The following is a 20,600-nucleotide window of genomic DNA, read 5'->3' on the forward strand; positions in this document are numbered from 1 at the left end:
TTTCCCTAAAATCAGGAACAAGACAAGGATATCTTTCTCTCAGCACATCTATTCAACACTGCACTGGAAGTTACAGTCGGTACAATAAGACAATAGAAGGCAAGATATTGAAAAGAAGAAGGAAAACTCTATATTTTCACAGATGACCTGATTATGTATATAGAAACTCCCAAGAAACTCACCAAAACCCTGCTAGGACTAAGAAGTGAATTTTTAGCAAGGTTGCAGGATATAAGGTTGATATACAAAGTACCTTGTATTTCTATACATGAGAAACAAGTGGAAAATAAAATCAGTATCTTAGCACTGTTTACAGTGGCTTCCAAAGCCATGAAACTTGTTAGGAATAATTTTATTAAAATATATGTAAGGTTTGTATTCTAAAAACTACAAAATATTGTTGAGAAAAATTAAAGAAGGCTTAACTAAATAGATACACCATGTTTATCAATTGGAATGCTCAATATTAAGATGTCAGTTCGCTCCAAACTGATAGACTCAATTCAGTCCCAGTCAAAACACCAGAAGACATTTCCTTTTTCCTTTTGGTAGAAATTGGCAAGCTTATCCTAAAAATTTGTGTGAAAATTTAAAGGCTTAAAATAGCTAAATAATTTTGAAAAAGAAAAAAACAGTGTTGGAAGACTTACAATTTCTGTTTTTAAGACTTCTGTGAACAGGCGCATTGGCTCACGCCTGTAATCGCAGCACTTTGGGAGGCTGAGGCAGGTGGATCATGAGGTCACAAGATTGAGACCATCCTGACTAACACGGTGAAACCCCGTCTCTACTAAAAATACAAAAAATTAGCCGGGCGTGGCGGCGGATGCCTGTGGTTCCAGCTACTCGGGAGGCTGAGGCAAGAGAATGGCGTGAACCTGTCAGGCGGAGCTTGCAGTGAGATGAGATTGTGCCACTGCACTCCAGCCTGGGCAACAGAGTGAGACTCCGTCTCAAAAAATGAAAAGACATATCTACACAAATCAAGATGTTGTAGTACTGGCCTGAAAAAAAATGCATAGATCTGTGGAACAGATTAGAGAATCCAGAATTACACCCACAAATGCATGGTCAGTTGATTTTCAGTAGGGGTGCCAAGACAATTCAATGAGGAAAGGCTAGTTTTTACAACAAATGGTGCTAGGACAATTGGATATCCACATGACATAAAATAAACCTCAAATTGTTATACCATATAAAAAATTCAAAATGAATTGATTAAGCTATACATTTTCTAGGAAAAAAAATAAGAGAAAAGCTTCAGACTTTGGGTTAGGTAAAGGTTTCTTAGGACACAATAAAAAATAAAAAATTAATAAATTGAACCTTATCAAACTTAAAAGTTTATGGTTTTCAAAAGGTATGAAGATGAAAAGGTAGGCCACAGACAACCAAAGACAATATTCTCAATACATACATATAAAACAAAGAATTTGTATCAGGATATATAAAGAACTTGTACAACTCAGTAATAAGAGTTGAACAGACATGTAACACATTTGAATTATCCACAAGCACATTAAAAATGCTCATCAGGCATCAGAAAAATTCAAAATAAAAGCAGAATGTGGGGGGCTACAAGTTTAGAAGACTGTTAATAGCAAGTGTAACACAGATATGGTACCACAACTCTCTCACATTGCTGGAGGAAACACAATAAACCACTTTGGAAAACAGTTTGGCAATTTCTTATAAAGGTAAATATACAGTTACAAAATATGATCTCACACTTTTACTCCAGGCATTTACCTAAGAGAAATAAAAATGTATGCCTGCAAACAGCTTGTTAACAAATGTTCAGAGACACTTTATTCATAAAAGTCAAAGTCTGAAAACAACCCAAAGGACTGGCACATTAATAGTTATGCAGATTTTGCATGTTCCCACAGTGGGCTATCACTCAAAACATAAAGGTATGAATTGTTGGTGTACACAATAACATGGATGTGTCACCAAAACATTATGTTGAAAAGAAGCAGCCAGATACCAAGGAGTATATACCATATGATGCTATTTCTGTGAAATTATTGAAAAGGCAAAATTATTCTACAGTGACAGAGGCAGGTCAGTAATTGACTGGGGCTGGGGATGGTGGTGGAAATTGGCTGTAAATAGGCACGTGAGAATTTTTCTGGTGATGTAAGTAGAAAGGTTCTATATCTTGGTTGCTACAGTTATTAGAATATATCTATTTGTCAAGACTCATCAAGCTGTACATATAATAGGCACATTTTATTGTGTGTAAATGAAAAACTGATTTTAAAAAAGTGTAAATATCGGCTGGGCATGGTGGCTCATGCCTGTAATACCAGCACTTTGGGAGGCCTAGGAGGGCGGATCACAAGGTCAGGAGATTGAGCCCATCCTGGCTAACATGGTGAAACCCCATCTCTACTAAAAATACAAAAATTAGCCGGGCGTGGTGGTGGACGCCTGTAGTCTCAGCTACTCAGGAGGCTGAGGCAGGAGAATAGCGTAAACCCGGGAGGCGGAGCTTGTAGTGAGCTGAGATTGCCCTACTGCACTCCAGCTTCAGCGACAGAGCGAGACTCCATCTCAAAAACAAAAAAAGTGTAAATATCAGGTTAGTACAGATTGAGCATCCTAATCCAAAAACCAGAATGCTCCAAAATACGAAATTTTTTGAATGCTGACGAGATGCCGCAAGTGGAAAATTCTACACCTGACCTCAAGCACTTCTTGCACAAAATTATTTAAAATATTGTATAAAATTAACTTCAGGCTATGTGTATAAGGTGTATATGAAACATAAATGAATTTTGTTTTTTCATTTTGTTTTGTTTTTTGAGATAGAGTCTCACTCTGTCATCCAGACTGGAATGTAGTGGCGCGATCTCGGCTCACTGCAACCTCCACCTCCCAGGTTGAAGCAATTCTCCTGTCCCAGCCCTTCGAGTAACTGGGACTACAGGCACCCACCACCATGCCTGGCTAAATTTTGTATTTTTAGTAGAGATGGAGTTTCACCCTGTTGGCCAGGCTGGTAACAAACTCCTGACCTCAGGTGATCCACCTGCCTCGGCCTCCCAAAGTGCTGGGATTATAGGCATGAACCACCAAGCCCAACCTATAAATGCTTTTGTGTTTAAACTTGGGTTCCATCCCCAAGATATCTCATTATGTATATGCAAATATTCAAAAATCTGAAAAAATCCAAAATCTGAAACACTTCTGGCCCCAACCATTTCAGATAAGACATATTCAAGCTATCCTTCATTAATGCCTTCTTACCAATGTTTACTGTATATATCTGTCATTGTAGGATTTTACTTTCACTCAAATATACATACTTCAAGGTTAATTAATCTGTGGTCTCTCGTCCCTATCATCCAAAAATAAATAAATATTTGTATATTGACAGCTATTTATATATATAGATATATTTTTCAAATTTATATATATAGAGAGAGATATAGCAATCCATACAATGCCGTTATCACCAAGGCATGAACGAGAGTAATAAATATCAAGAGTAATCCTTAAAGGAAGAACAGATGACCAAAGGGCATCCCGAAAGTACATGGAACCAAAAAAAAAAAGCAAATAACCAGATTTTAAAATAGGATAAGGACGTAAGTGGACATTTCTCCAAAGATGTTATAAAAATGGTCAACAAGCCTGGGCAACACAGAGAAACCTTGTGTATACAAAAAAATTTAAAAATTAGCCAAGTGTGATGACACATACCTGTAGTCTCAGCTACCCAAGAGGCTGAGGTGGGAGTATTGTTTAGGACCAGGAGGCTGAGGTTGCAATGAGCCATGATTACTCCACTGCACTTCAGGCTGGATGACAGAATGAAAGTTTGTCTCAAAAAAAAAGACCAACAAACATATGAAAAAATACTCAACATTACCAATTTTTAGGGAAATGCAAATCAAAACCACAATGAGATATCACCTCACACCCATTAGAATGGCTACTATAAAAAAAAAATAACAAGTGTTGGTGATGACGTGGAGACATTGGAATCTTTTGGTGGAAATGCAAAATGGTACAGCCGCTGTGGAAAACAGTGTAGCAGTTCCTCAGAAAAATTACAAATAGAATGACCATATGATCAAGCAATTCCACTTATAGCTGTTTATTCAAAAGAATCAAATGAGGGTCTCTAGGAGATACCCAAACACCCAAATTCATAATAGCATTACTTACAATAGTCAAAAGGTGGAAGCAACCCAATTGTCCATCAGAGGATGAATAGATTGATCGAATGTATATCCATGCAGTTGAATATTCTTTTGCCTTAAAAATGAACAAATTTCTCATACATGCTACAACATGGATGAACCTTGAGGATATTATCCTAACTCAAATGAGCCAGTCACAGTAAGACTGTGACTCTGCTTGTATGAGTGTATTAGTCTGTTTTCACACTGCTGATAAAGACATACCCAAGAGACTGGGTGATTCATAAAGAAAGAGAGTCACAGTTCCACGTGGCTGGGGAGGCCTCACAATCATCACGGAAGGTGAAAGGCACTTCTTACGTGGCAGCAGGCAAGACAGAATGAGAGCCAAGTGAAAGAGATTTCCCCTTATATAACCATCAGATCTCATGAGACTTATTCACTACCACCAGAACAGTATGGGGGAAACCGCCCCCATGATTCAGTTATTTCCCACCAGGTCCCTCCCACAACACATGGGAATTATGGGAGCGATAATTTAAGATGAGATTCGGGTGGGGACACAGCCAAACCATATCAGTGAGGTACCTATAATAGTCAAAGTCATAGATACAGAAAGTAGAATAAAGGTGGTTGCCAGGGTTGGGGGGAAGGAAGAATATACAGTTGTTTAATGGGTACAGAGCTTCAGTTTTGCAAAATGAAAAAGCTGTGGCATCCTAGTGACACAAGATTTAGCTTTTCTTGTTCCTCTTTGGGAGCTATTTGTGTTAATATGGACTGCCACACGTAATGTTTAAATTGGACTCATCACATTGTGTTGTATTTTTGTAATCTTACGTGAAGAGAATCTGTACTGCAAGTAAAACCTACTCCCCCAAAAATGTGTGGCCTTGAGTCTGCATTAAACAGTGTAATTTATGTTCATGAAAAAAAAATTCCAGAGACTGGTTACACAAGAATGTGAATATACTTAACACTATTGAACTGAATGTGTGTACACTTAAAATTGTTAAGATGGTAACTTTTATGTTATGTGTATCCTACCACAATTAAATATTAAAATATTGTTTTAAGTACATGGGCAGAAGGAGAGAAAATGATGCAATTCAGTTGCTTGGAAAGAGACTGAATGGATTTCATGGAATCATATTCATAATAACAGTAATGACAGCAAACATTTGATGAGCATGTACCATGTGCCAGAAACTATAATCCTTCTAAAAATTTTGCCTCATTCTCACTCCCTATTGATAAAACTTAAACCGTCGCCCTGTGTATCTGGGGCTAGCTAGATATCCAGGCACCAATTGTCACATTTTAATGGTCACATTAAATTTCCCAGGCATTTAACATGCTGTTCCACAGAGTGATTGAGCAGGCTGACAAGGTGGAAGACATGCAGGGACGCATCTCTATCCTGATGGAGAGCATCACCCACGCCGTCTTCCTCTACACCAGCCAGGCGCTGTTTGAGAAGGACAAGCTCACCTTCCTGTCCCAGATGGCTTTTCAGGTAAGGAGATCAGTTACTTGAAAAAGGATCCCCAGAACCAAAGGCAGATGCCTCTCTCTCTCTCTCTCTCTCTCTCTGTCTCTCTCTCTCTCTCTCTATATATATATATAATATATATATAATATATATGTATTTTTATGTAAAATAGTATATATTTTTATGTAATATATAAAATATTATGTATTTTCTGTTGAAGCAAAATATAATAGGCACGTTTTTCAGAAGCTCTTGGTGGCATGAGGAGAATTTGCCTCCCATGGGGAACTTGGGCATGTGACAGCCTTCTCCTAGGTCCCAGTGCTTTGGTTTGGGGAGTGGGCACTGGGGGGTGGGTATACACATTACACTCCTACCACAGTGGTCACCCTGAAAAACATTCATGAGACATTCTTCTCACCTTCTCGGGTCCTGTAAAGAACCGTCCAGGCCCTACCAGGAAGGTTCTTTGAGATGAGGGTTATGAGTCCAGATCTGAGTGGATCTGGGAGTTGTTCAGAGTCTCCCTACAAAACAGCGACTGGGTTCATCCATGTTGTCACAAATGACTGAATTTTCCTTTTTTAACATTGTGTGTAGTTAATAATGTGTATTTTTAAATTGCTAAAGGAGATTTTAAGTCTCATCACAAAAAAGATAAGTATGTGACGTGATGGATATATGAATTAGCTTAATTTAACCATTCTACAATATAAACATGTATCAAAGCATCACACTGTACCACTTAAATATATATAATTATTATTTGTCAATTAAAATTAGGAAAATGACAGCAGTGAATAGGTAAAGAGAGCTCCAGGTTTCTTGCCCACACCTTCAGTGAAACCTGCTTCCTTTTTTTTTTTTTTTTTCCTTTTTCACATGAATTTCTGTGAAAGACTTTGTTTAAATAAAAGTGTTTGTGGCCAGGCGCAGTGGCTCACGCCTGTAATCCCAACACTTTGGGAGGCTGAGGTGGGTGGATCACAAGGTCAGGAGATTGAGACCATCCTGGCTAACATGGTGAAACCCCGTCTCTACTAAAAATACAAAAAATTAGCCAGGCGTGGTGGCGGGCGCCTGTAGTCCCAGCTACTTGGGAAGCTGAGGCAGGAGAATGGTGTGAACCTGAGAGGCAGAGGTTGCAGTGAGCCGAGATCACTCCACTGCACTCCAGCCTGGGCGACAGAGGGAGACTCCGTCTTTTAAAAAAAAAAAAAGTGTTCATGATAAGAAAAAAGAAACCCTTGCAGACCACATTCCTAGATAAAATAAGCAGGTTGTCCCTTTTTTTTATCAGCTAGTTTGCTTTATGTCTTTTTCTATCCAAATGTTAAGGAAATATCTACATCTTACCTATTCTGTGTGTGCCAAAGAAGGCACTTTATACACACCTGTAGCTAATGATGAACTGTACATCTAATAAACAGGAGCAAGGCATTACACAATGAATTACTTGTTTTTTTGTTTGTTTGTTTTGAGACAGAATCTCGCTCTATTGCCAGGCTGGAGTGCAGTGGCGCGATCTCAGCTTACGCAACCTCCGCCTCCCAGGTTCAAGCGATTCTCCTGCCTCAGCCTCCCAAGTAGCTGGGACTACAGGCACGCACCACCACACCCAGCTAATTTTTGTATTTGTAGTAGAGATGGGGTTTCACTGTGTTGGCCAGGATGGTCTTGATCTCTTGACCTCATGATCCACCCGCCTCTGCCTCCCAAAGTGCTGGGATGACAGCCGTGAAATACTTGTTTTGTATGTACTGCTCATTAATAGGAAAAGGCCAGGGATGATAGTACATGACATGAACATCTATTTAAAACTTCCCTTTGGAAGCCATAGCTGTATCATAACCTCAACTCCTGACAATCTACATAAATCAAAGTTTCATAACTATATGGACAATTACTTGTTTGTTGAAATAAACTCAAGAAAAAAAAATCTAATAAAATATTTTAATGCATGTTATCACTTATAACACCTTTTGAAAATATCTGGAATTTTAAGATAATATAAAGCTCAAAAATACCTGTTTAGCTCTGTGGGGTGTTATGGTTTTTATATGAAAATTAGGAATACTTCATTTGTACTCTCCAAAATATACTATGGATTTTTTATCAGTTCTGTGAGCAGAATATCTGAAGTTTATTCCACTTCACAATGTGTTTAGTTGTACCTGTAAAAGGTTTTCTCATTCTTCTCGATATAATCTTACATATTAAACTTCATGTACCTCGTAGTTTATTGAATAACTACTGTACCAGAATTAACTAATAATACTGATTCTACCTTCTGTTTAGTAATTTAATCCATTGTCACCAGAGGCTTTCTCATTTTGAATAAGTGTTAAGACAAGTTTGATCTAATAATAAAACACTTATGAATGCATATTTTAAATATGTTGCTAATAGAGATAGGTGTTAGAATTGGAGTAAATCAGCCTTCATAATTATTTTCTGTTAGATTTCTGATCATGGTTTTGAGATCATTGACATAATCTGAGATTCACTATTTCAACAATAGAACAGATATCAACTGGACTTCCCAGCAGGTGTGGTTCTACCTGCTCAGTCATGTCTGTTAAATGTGTGACTACTTCCGGTGTCATGATTTTGATGTAAACCAAATAATCCTTTTCAATTTTGTCTACTCTCAAGATTTTGTTGAGAAAGAAAGAGATAGACCCCCTTGAATTGGATTTCCTGCTTCGATTCACCGTTGAACACACTCATCTGAGTCCTGTTGACTTCCTAACTTCTCAGTCATGGAGTGCTATCAAGGTATGTTAGGAATACAGTTTCTTAATTTCTGGATCTTATTTAAAATACTAGCTCTCTCCAGTGTTGAAATGTAAACATTAAAGAATACAAGTGATGTATTAAGCACCATTTCAGTTTAGAAATGCCCTATATAATGTAATGTTATTAATCTTTGTATTATTAAATTGGTTAATTTCTCATTTAGATGTAAAGGAGCCTTTAACTTATGTATGGGTGGAAAAGTTAATAAACATGTACAATCTGTCAGGACCTTTGATAAAAGCCAAGTGATACAAATGAATATTTTTTAAAATTTCCTTAAATCTACTTTGTTTTCTTTTTAAATTGTTTCTCCATTTTTCTAAATAGTTCTTTAAATTACACCACAATAGGTTAGTTTATTCTCATTGTAAAATGTTTAAGCAAAGCAGAATATTATAGAGAAAAAAGTGACAGTTGGCTTAAACCTCAATTATCAATGCTCATTGCATTTTTCTGTCAAAGGCCCTATTGTTAGGAGTTAATTCTCCCAGGATCTGGAGTATCTTAATGATGTTCAACATACGCTAAGCTTTGCCCTACTCTTTTTTCTAAGAAGGAAATATTTCTATGCATTGAAAATAACTGTTACCTCTTATTTTTATATATGTTCAGTTTTTTAAATTAGTATTTGTAATTAGATTGTAACTTTAGAATTCAAAATTCAAGTTCAAATGTGTATCACTCAGGGTGTCAACAGGAAACAGATGGCACATTCAAAAGGGTGATGAAGAAAGTTTAACCAAGAGTCTGTTTTCATAGTATGGGCAAGAAGGATTAGGAAATCAGCCAGGGGATGGGGCAGGAAAAAGGAGGAAAAGGACAGTTACTGGAACTACTGAGAAATGAAGTTATGGGAGAGAGCCAACCGTAGGGGATCTGTGGCCTGTGGCGGAGAAACGTATTCCCTGCCAAACCACATTCCTGTGAGAAAGAGCTGGGGTGGAAATGTTCCCAGAAAGGAGTCCTGATCCAGACCCCAAGAGAGGCTCTTGGATCTCGTGCAAGAAAGAATTCAGGGTAAGTCCGTAAAGTGAAAGCAAGTCTGTTAATAAAGGAACGAAGAATGGCTACTCCATAGGCAGAGTAGCCCTGAAGATTGCTGGTTGCCCATTTTTATGGTTATTTCTTGATGCTAAACAAAGGGTGGATTAGTCATACCTCCCGTTTTTAGACTATATAGGGTAACTTCCTAACGTTACCATGGCATTTGTAAACTGTCATGGCACTGGTGCAGTGTAGCCGTGACAACAACCGGGGTCACCCTCATCACCATCTTGGTTTTGTTGGGTTTTAGCCAGCTTCCTTACTGCAAGCTGTTTTATCTTTATGACCTGTATCTTGTGCCAACTTCCTGTCTCATCCTGTGACTTAGAATGCCTTAACCTCCTAGGAATGCAGCCCAGCAGGTCCCAGCCTCAATTTACCCAACTCCTATTCAAGATGGAGTTGCTCTGGTTCAAATGCCTCTGACAGAAGTACCCCCACTTCTCTCTTCTCCAGTCTTCCAGGCTCCTGTCATTGCATTTTGTTGGCCAAACCCAACTAGGTCAGGGAACCAGGGAACTTAGCTCAAGTGTCCTTTGAGCTCACCCGTTCCGCAGAGCAAAAAACAAAAACAAAAGCAAAATTAGGAAATCTGGAGAGGAAAGTGAACACTATCCAGCACGGATTTTTTACATAAAATTAGGCACATTCACAAGTCTTCATCTCAAACTATGAAGTATCGTTCACACCATTCCTACTTGTTTCCCTATCATATTACAGGCAATTGCCCTCTTGGAAGAATTTCGAGGCATAGACCGAGATGTGGAAGGATCTGCCAAGCAGTGGAGGAAGTGGGTAGAATCCGAGTGTCCAGAAAAAGAAAAATTACCTCAAGAATGGAAGAAGAAGAGTTTAATACAGAAGCTGATTATTCTGAGAGCAATGCGCCCTGACAGAATGACATATGCTCTCAGGTGGGGTGGTCAGCAGTTTTGGAAACACAAGTAAACATATAGGAAATGTAGTCTGAGGAGTTAGGAGGATCTGGTGGAAGTGTTTACCATCCATATTGATGGGGAGTGATTCTGCTGAGATTTTGATATTATAATCATTGCTACTGTTAAAATTTGCTAAACACTAAACCATGTGCTAGGCAGACTCAGCACATTCTTCCTGAAAAACTTAATTCTGAAATCAGTAGAGGGGAGACAGGGGACTGATGAAAATACTCCTGGAAGAGAAATGGGTGTCAGCAGAGTTCAGAGGCCAGGAACATGCATTCATGCATTATCCAAGTATAATTTCCATCATTTTCATTCAGTGATGGGATGGCATTTTGGCTCTGAAGATTTTGCATGTAAAACCAAAATGAATTCCTTTCATGAAGTCACTCATAGTCCCTCTAACTTTACAACCAATGCAATTTCAAAGCAGAAACCCTTGTCTACATCTTGGTTTAAGTGTCCTTTTTCTTTGCCCTCTTGGCTTCTAAATGGTAATGTGCTGCTTAATTCACACAAGTCTTATTCTAATTTGAATTCACCAACGAAAGAGTTCTCAACTTCCTTCCCTATTGTGTTTCTTCAGTAACATTCATGTGCCTCAGGTTTTTTCCTTTGCTTTGTCTAGTTCAGCCAATTTTCCCTTTGCAGAAGCCTCTGCTGAACTCTACTTTACAAGTTAATTCTGCTTAGTAGTACTTACTTTCTGCTAAATCTGATGCTGCTGGAAAATACTTGCTTAATTGAGCCTCCCTGTGTTAGAAACACCCCAAAAAGCATTTGTATATTCATGAGAAGCCCAGCAGGCTGGAAAATTGCACTGTGGCAAATCTAATGAACTGTTAATAAGTAATGGGGGAATCTGGCAGGGGATTTGGGGGATACAAAGCCATAGCAGACAGCTGATGACACTCGGAGGGGGGTCTCAGTAGCCCCCCAAAATGGAATTGTAGGCTTCTGATTTTCAGGGCTTCTAAGGAAGAGAGGGATTTCATTAACACACCTACCCCATACATCCAGTTGGATTCATATTGTTATTCTAACAAGACATCCCACATAATAAACATGGTTACTTCTATCCTGTGCCTGTGTGGTTTAAGCTTATCCAAATGGTGACTCTCTTCAAGGTCAAAACGACTGATCATGTTTTTTTGTATTCTTGTTTTTTATAGAAATTTTGTAGAGGAAAAACTGGGTGCAAAGTATGTGGAGAGGACCAGATTGGACTTAGTTAAAGCATTCGAAGAAAGCAGCCCGGCCACCCCCATATTCTTCATCCTGTCTCCAGGGGTAGATGCCCTTAAAGACCTGGAGATTCTTGGTGAGTGGCAGGGAGGCTCACTGGCCCGCCCTTTCTCCCTCCCTCCCTTGCACCCCCCACCCCCTTCCCTTCCTTTCAGTTCACAGTGATCTTAGTTTCTTTTTTATTGTTGTTGAAGATTGGATGTATGGAAAATATAAAGCTAATAACACCATAGTCTGAAGAAATGTTGAAATGGAACATTCCTCTGGCTGGCATAATGCAAGTTTCCTTTGTACTGTTTTCCACCTTTTGACTATATGAGGGCCAAAGGGCAATTTTCCCCATGTTCATGTAATCTTGTGCCCCCTGTGACTAAATAATGGTCATTAGAGCAAGTGTATTTGATTGCACAAGGCACTGTCGCCTTTGTATTCTGGATTACCATTCCCCACGGCCTGCACCAAGAATACCAGGTTAATATAGCTGTGACCTGACTGCTCAATTTAAATGCAGCCTCACAAGGTGAGAGGCTTGTGCGTTTACCCAATGAACAGATCCATTGAAAAAAAATGATGGGATATCTACCACATGTTGCTCCTTTTTATGAGAGAAATGCTTTGCTACTCCTGCAAGAGTTTATAAAGCTCCATAACAATGCCTGCCATCTATCAAAATGTCAAAAGCTTCATTATCATAAAACCTAAGGAACTGGCTTCCACAGGCTTTTCTAATGCTTGCAGTGAGGCAGCTGTGGAGAGCTCAAAATGCTGCCTGTGGATACAACAGAAGTTTCATTTGGATTCTTCAGGACAGTCACCCAGAAGATGGCTGCGGTGACCACAGGTGTGCATTAGACCGCAGAATTCCAGGCTCCTCTTACCCTCCTTCATAGATGTTTCCTCTCACCATGGTGTATTCTCCCACAGGCAAAAGACTTGGCTTTACAATTGACTCTGGAAAATTCCACAATGTGTCTTTAGGACAAGGTCAGGAGATGGTGGCAGAAATGGCACTGGAGAAAGCTTCCAAAGGAGGACACTGGGTCATCCTCCAAGTGAGTATTAAGTTTCAGGGAAGACACAGGCATAAACACAGAGAAGGGCCAGGGCAGAGCTGTCCAGCCCATCAGAATGCCCCGTTAACAAGGCGATTTGCAGAGTCCAGCCAGTTCTGTCAGTGTTCATGATGCCCGCAGAGACGGCGAGGGGCTCTGCGGACAGTGATGGCTGCCGTCTTCTGAGAGACTGTCTCGCCACTGTGCTCTGAAATTACAACTGTTAGGAAGAGCTTCATCATTCCCTTCACTTAGAGATATCTGGAACACTCAATACTGCCTGAGAACAAACAAGCTCGTTTAGATTGCCAACACTGTTATCATAGTATCTGGGTTGACATTAGAGTCGACAGAACTCTTTTTAATGTATATTATTGTTGCAGAATTTTGCTCCTTAGCTCAGTTAAAACCGGGTTCTTGTCACACAACCAGAAAGGACTAGGAACACAGACACATTGAAGGGTGGGGGGAACGGAATTTATTGAGCGAAAAAGAAAAAAAAATACTCTCAGCAAAGTGAGAGGGGATCCTGCTAACACACCCCGACCTCACAGATTGAATACCAGGCCACCGCACAGGAGCTGTAGAGGCCAGGCTCCTCCCCACTGCAAATGATGCCAATTTCCTCTGGCTCCACCGCGTTCTCCCAATGCACAGGCAGGTCAGAGATTCTCTGGGGACCCTCCCCAATACCTGGCTCCTGCGTTAATCATTATCTCATACAAGTCCAACTCTGCCCCTACCTGGTGTGTAACATTCCCTTTGATTATAAATTAAATTTGAGTAGAAAACTCCTTTATCCCTTCTCAGGCAAGCATCATACAGACCTATGGTTCTCCCACCCCAGTGTCCTCTGGGATGGCCCCCTTGGCTGAGTATTACAGGAACCAGTGGAGCAAAGGCCAGCATTAGAGGGCACCTGAGAAATGTGCTGACTCCATCCACAGCACGCTCTGCTAGCTGTCTCAGCAGGTCTAGGAATGGCTGTTTGGTTTTCAGCTCAGTCATGCAAAGGTTCAGTAGGCAATTCACAGGCTACCTTATCTCGGATCATTACAACAAAGCTCCAAGGGTAGAGTCGCCATTCTCCATATAAAGATGAGAAAAGCGAGCACCCTAGTAGCTGGAGAGCCTCAAGGCCACATGGCTGGTTGGATAGCAGAGCTAGTACTTGAGACTAGGTCTGTTTGGCAGCAGGTGACATTCCTGAAAATAGCCACCCTTATGCAAGATACAGCATTGGCCTCCCTTAGTGTCTCCAGTATCCAGACTCGGTGCCTTTGGCATTTGTGCTTGAAATGCAACTGGATTCATAAAGAAGCTTCCAGAGTCTAAGCAGGCTTATGACTGCAGGAATGTAACCTTCTGGGACAATACCCACTGCTTCGATGAGGCCTTCATAGAGAGACCTTTGTAAGGGGACTTGAGGGCAGTGTGGTGCATCCCCTTCTGAGGCTCAGAATCAGAAACACAGGAGGGTTGGCTTTTTCAGAGAAAACAGTTGAGGCTTAGACAGTTTGGTAAATTTTAAGATTGTCTCAGAAAGGAAAGAGCTCTTTGAGCGTTCTCATGCTCCCAGTGGCTCAGACTGGAGAGAACATTAGGAGGGCTATAGTCATCCTCAAAAGAACATATTCAAAATAACTGTTTCCATTACTTTTGTATCTATGCTGAGTTACTTGTTGTCCCTAAAATTGCAAGTTGTAAGTTTTAACGTAAAAAAAAAAATGTAAAAGATCTTATTTTGTCAAGGATCTACTTTTGGATATTTGTTTCAGACCTTTGATTTTTGTTCTTAGGGCTAAGCCGGTAACCAAGAATGTAACTGTTTAAACCTCTTCACTCTCCATCCCCGTACCCACATAGAGTAATTGGTAAGGAGGGATTATACCAGGCTTTAGGCCATCCCAGTGTCTAGAAGTTTCTAATATCGTTTGATCAGCAGGAAAAAGAGAAGCAGGACTTTGAAGAAAGAGAAGACAAGCATAATGGAAACTTGTTGTACTGTTCATAATTTACATTATATTAACATGGGTATATGATATTTATGTACATGTTAATTGGTTCTTACCCAAGCCCCAATATGATCAATTATTATGATTAGATAGAGCCCGCTAAAGGTGTTTAGATAGTAGTTAATCAAAAGCCCATGTTCCAAAGAAAACTATCATAAAAGTAGCAGGCTGGCAACTATCTTTATCTCATATGCACACCAGAAGTTTTGTGAATTAACATAGCATACTAAAAACCATTTCTCAAGGGCAAAATGACCATTTTTCATGCGTTTCCAAGACACATAGATTGTCTAAACAAGCATTGCTGTTCTTGGAAAAATAGGCATAAGAATCTAGCCAGTCCCGAAGCCAGTACCCTCAAGAATAGCTGCCAAGCTAGATTCCGACGTGTGCCTGTGCTCCACGATGGCTCGCTGGGAGGTTTTTCTGTCCCCTTCAGTAACTCCAAAGTCACTGCCTTGAATATTTTTACATTTGTTTCAAGTAAACTTTTCAAGTAAGGTACTGCTGTACCCCGTAAGACAGAGAATGAAGATATAATTGAGTTTACAAAGCAGGTTTTATTATTGTTTCTTTTGTTTTCTTTTATGATTGACACAATTAGGAGTGAGAAATACTCTTTCCTTATAACGTGTTAACAAGCATGTAAAGGAGGGAACTTAGAGCCCTTATCTACTGTATTACTGTGCTAGAGTAGACGGCCAACTTTTTGTGTCTTCTGTGTTTCTGAGTCCTAATCCCTTCTTCTCATAAAGACATCAGTCATATTGGTTTAAGACCCTTCATAAGGACCACATTTAGCTTTAATCATCTCTGTAAAGACTCGATTTCCAAATACAGTCACATTATGAGATGCTGGGGGTTGAGACTTCAAAATATGAATTTGAGGGTACACAATTCAGCCCATCACATCTACCGATGTTCATTATTTGCCAAGGGAATAAAAACCAATAATGTGAATGACTGAGTTGGCTTAGGTCTTTTTGCAATAGAAATTTTAAAGAAGAATACCTGCATTATTATTTTGTTCCATGTTTGCCTTCATTCTCTGTATTTTTGTGGCTGTCGTGATCTTAAATGTTTTTCTTTGTTGGAAATAATTATATATATCTGGGTGTGATGTTTCAATTACTATATCAAGGACTTCTCCAAAGCCAGAGAGCGTGTAAGGTGCAGCCTTTATACCTCCCTCCCAGCACCAACTACCAAGCTATACCCTGTGGGTGTTTGGTATTGCAGGAGCAAATATGTGAATCATAAAACGGAAAAGCAAAGAATGATGACGGTGGCGGCATTTAATTTTTTGTGTGTGATTTCTGACAGCCCTAGGATTTAAGGAAAATCATCTGTTAGGAATACACAAAGTATCTTAACAATGAATGATTGCTTTCTTTCAGCTAGCCTTGCTTCCCTTGTATCCTTTTGAGTCCATATGCTTATGAGCAGGAGTTTGAGTAGAAGAGGTTTCCATCAGAAACCAATGAAGTAGATGATGAGGCACATTTCTGGCTTTTAGTTTTCATATTTTCTCAAACTAACCCCGATACATCTCAGTAATTGGATTTGAACCATAACAAAGAAAAGTACTAGGCAACTGCATCTCAGAAATGACTGGTGGGTGTTTGAAGTAGGTATGTGTATTGCATGAGATTTTGGGTTACAAAGACAATCTGTGTTGATTGGCAACATTTAATATGTTCAAGGTTCAATTTCCTTTTGGCTTTTTTTTTCCTTTTTATGATGTATTGATAAAGAAAATGCTGAATCATGGTTCTCTGAGTTTTCAGTGCAATTATATATAGGAAAATGTAATCTTATAATGCAAGTAATATGCCTCACCTTCACAGGAATTATGCACCATACTGTCTTTCAGAATGTTCATCTGGTAGCCAAGTGGCTAGGAACCTTGGAGAAGCTCCTTGAAAGATTCAGCCAAGGAAGTCACAGAGATTACAGGGTTTTCATGAGTGCCGAGTCAGCACCTACACCAGATGAGCACATCATCCCTCAAGGACTGCTGGAAAATTCCATTAAGATCACTAATGAACCCCCCACAGGGATGCTGGCCAATTTGCATGCTGCCCTCTACAACTTTGATCAGGTAAGAAAGTGAAGCATGCTAGGCAGACAATGAAGTCAGAGTTTTCTCACTGTGGGCCCAGCATCAACCCAGGCAGGTCATTGGGAGGGATGAAACAAGTTCTCAGTGTTCGCGTGTGGAGGGGTTGGGGTGGGTGTGTTTTAATCTCTTGAAAGAATTGCCCCATCATTTCCTATTCTAATGACCAGTAAATATATTTCAGTTTCACCCTAACGCTAAGAAAAATTCAGCTACTGTGTAGGGAAAGCAAACTAGGTAACTTCTTAAGGAACTTGCTTTTTTTTTTTTTGAGACAGAGTCTCACTTTGTCGCCCAGGCTGGAGTGCAGTGGCATGATCTTGGCTCACTGCAACTTCCGCCTCCCGGGTTCAAGCAATTCTCCTGCCTCAGCCTCCTGAGTAGCTGTGGTGACAGATGCACACCACCACACCCAGCTAATTTTTGTATTTTTAGTAGAGACGGGGTTTCACCATGTTGGCCAGACTGGTCTTGAACTCCTGACCTCAGGTGATCCACCTGCTTCAGCCTCCCAAAGTGCTGGGATTGCAGACATGAGCCACCACGCCCAGCCGGAACTTGCTTCTTGAAAACAAATATGGCAGACTAGTATCTCTGACCACAGAAAGAGGAGAAGTCATTGTTGTTATTGTTGATCATGGTGACAGTAATGACATGGTAAAAGTTTCAGTGTAATGTTTTAGCCCTGGTTTGATATGAGTAAATTTAAAGCCTTCTTTCCAGGTTATATCTATGACACCTTATTTATATTTTCATGTTTTTTGCAAGATAAGACAAAAAAAATTCATGTATGTATGTATGTATTTTTTTTTTTTTTTTTTTTTTGAGACAGAGTTTTGCTCTTGTGCCCAGGCTGGAGTGCAATGGCACGATCTTGGCTCACTGCAACCTCAACCTCCCAGGTTGAAGTGATTCTCCTGCCTCAGCCTCCCAGGTAGCTGGGATTACAGGCACCCACCACCATGCCCGGCTAACTTTTGTATTTTTAGTAGAGACAGGGTTTCATCATGTTGGCCAAGCTGGTCTCGAACTCCGGACCTCAGGTGATCTGCTCACCTTGGCCTCCCAAAGTGCTGGAATTACAGGTGTGAGCCACCACATCTGGCTGAATACATATATAAATTAATGATACCTTTATTACCATTACTCTTTTTACCCAAACTATCATATTTATCAATATCATTATCAAGTCTTTCCTTTCTTGCTATTGCTCTGAGATCTTCCTTCCTTCCTCGAATTTTTTGGAAATCCTTGATAAATCGCATTCTTGTTAGGAGAGTAGAATGAACTCTAAAGAGGAAATACATATGATTTGGTGATAAATATTCAGCCCCCTCCTAGAAATATCGTTTTCTGTGAAGCATGTCAACATCCTTCACTTCGTTTCTAGTAGTTTTTGGGTCAGTACCTAAACCAATATTATGAAGGAATTATGATAATCGACTACCTAAGAATACAGTGTTGAAGAATGCAGTTAATTACTTCATTAAATAATTGAGTAATTTGTATCCTATATATAGACAGAAGATTGTGTAAATAGTAGGACTCAAAAAATCTTTTGAAACTATTAAATATTTGCAATATGCCACTATGACAGACATATATGTTTTTAATCATCCCTTAATTTATAATTTCTGGCTATTTATGACATTTTCAAGCTATTCCCCAAAGTAAGTACAAAGAGGAATTTGATTTGATTTATTTAAAATAGGACTTATCTACCCCCTGAAATAATTATCTTTATTCATGAAAGTGAACATTTCATGAACAAATATGCTTCAGCCCAATTATCCTTCAGCTTTTTTGTTCATTTGTTTTGTTTTTTTGGTAAAGATCACTTTGAGAATCTCATAAAACTACGGACACTCTCCCCAGGGAAATACACATTCAAAGATGTACTGCATATTGGGCCAGACACAGTGCCTCACGCCTACAATCCCAGCACTTTAGGAGGCTGAGAGGAGGATCACTTGAGCCCAGGAGTTCGAGGCTGCAGTGAGCTATGATCACACCACTGTGCTTCAGCCTGAGCAACAGAGTGGGACAGTGTCTCAAAAAATAATAAATAATAACTGTTAAAAATATGTTGCATATAATGATGAAGATTCACAGATTCCCCCAAAGCCTATGCATGAATTCCCTAGTTAAGAACACCTGTTCTGGTCTTTTCATGAACCTGTCAGTTCTTTTGACTGCTATCTGGAAAGCCACTTTTATTAATTGAAGATTACGCTTATTGAAAAGACTTTTAGGAACTTCAAGGAAGAATGTTTCTTCTTTAGCGGAGAGGATCCTCTGAAATATTAAGACTGAACTTAATAATAAGTAGCAAAAGCAAAGATAACCAAAGTGATTCACTAAATAATCTTCTCATCAAACCTATTTTAGCCAGAACCAACCAAAAAAATAAAAACTCTGCAGAAAATCTAAAATGTTAGTCCTTTATGAATGCTGACCTGTCATTATGTTAGAAAACAAAATGCAGTTTTTAATCAGATTATATAATTCAAGGGATTTAGCCTGTGCTCCCTGGCTCTCTGTGAATAAGTTCCCATTACCCTTCTATCAGTTAGAATGTTGGGTTGGCTGCTTTTGAAAGAAGTTCTTATAAAATAACAGTGGCTTATACACAAGGCCAAAAAGTAGTTCTGCCACATAAGAGTTTTACAGATAGTCCATTCAGAACTCATGTATTACCACAAATTGTCATCAGTCTGGCTCTTTATGGTTCACCATTTCTAGTATGGGCTTGTCATGGTCCCTGGTGACTGCAGGAGTTGCAGCCTCCATATCCACATTCCTGACAGGAGGAAGAAAGAAGAAACAAAGAAGATGACAAAAGAAAAAATACCGTGTTTGCGTTGGTGTACAAGTGCTTCCTACAAGTTAACATACAGAAATTCTCCTTTAATCTCATTGGTCAAACTTAGTCACATTGCATTACCTAGCTGCAAGAGAGGCTAGGAAAAGTGAATTTATCTTAAGCAACCATATGCCCAGCTAAAAATTAGCAAGACTTTTTAAGGAAGGCAGTCAGCAGTCTCCATCCCAGATGTCCTTTCCCACATCTCCTTGTATTATCCTGGGTCTTCTGTGTTGCTGCTGTGGTCCAATCTTGTTAAAGCCTGTCTATGGATAGAGTGATGAATGCTATCTCTCTTGTTACCCATATGGGTTAGGTAAATGAGGACCAGTTGTTCCTGTTGCCTGGGTGTCCCTCACAGTGGAGTAAAATATCCAAGAGGTTTATACAAGTCAACTGTACTGCTAGGATATTTTTCAAATCAAATCTAATTAAATCTTTTTTTTTTCTTTCTTTCTTTTTTTTTTTTTTTTTTTTGCTCTGTCACCCAGGCTGAGGTGCAGTGGCACACTTATAGCTCACTGCAGCCTTGAACTCCTGGGCTCAAGTAATCCTCCTACCTCAGCCTCCTGAGTAGCTGGGACTGCAGGCATATGCCACTATGCCTGGCTAATTTTTAAATCCATATTTTTAATCTTTCCTCACAAATTAGAATTTGCCTCCAAACTTTGGCGTGTGTATTCAAAATGAACAGTTTAATATTAGTGCTTTATTATCCCGAGCATTGCATAATATTTTTGTAAATTTAATTAAGTGACCAAGACATAAAGAACCATTTCTTGTAGGATGCCATCTACCTACACCTTTCAGCTAAAAAGCCTCTTGAGGAAGGTGTCATAAAGGAGTACTCTTTTGGCTCCCTTCACACCCAGATAACTA

At 39.5% G+C, this 20,600-nt stretch overlaps 1 protein-coding gene across 1 annotated transcript in view; it reads left to right on the plus strand.

Moving 5' to 3' along the window:
• The window catches only part of LOC105475674 (dynein axonemal heavy chain 11), a 373,683-nt gene that overhangs the window by 329,760 nt on the left and 23,323 nt on the right, over positions 1 to 20,600 (plus strand). The window contains exons 69-74 of the mRNA XM_071094928.1: positions 5,497 to 5,667; positions 8,299 to 8,421; positions 10,207 to 10,400; positions 11,600 to 11,748; positions 12,597 to 12,724; positions 16,613 to 16,840. Of these exons, the coding sequence (XP_070951029.1) occupies positions 5,497 to 5,667; positions 8,299 to 8,421; positions 10,207 to 10,400; positions 11,600 to 11,748; positions 12,597 to 12,724; positions 16,613 to 16,840 (993 nt within the window). The remainder of the gene's footprint in view (positions 1 to 5,496; positions 5,668 to 8,298; positions 8,422 to 10,206; positions 10,401 to 11,599; positions 11,749 to 12,596; positions 12,725 to 16,612; positions 16,841 to 20,600) is intronic.

Source organism: Macaca nemestrina, chromosome 4 (genome assembly GCF_043159975.1).
Source record: "Macaca nemestrina isolate mMacNem1 chromosome 4, mMacNem.hap1, whole genome shotgun sequence".
NCBI classification, from domain to species: domain Eukaryota; kingdom Metazoa; phylum Chordata; class Mammalia; order Primates; family Cercopithecidae; genus Macaca; species Macaca nemestrina.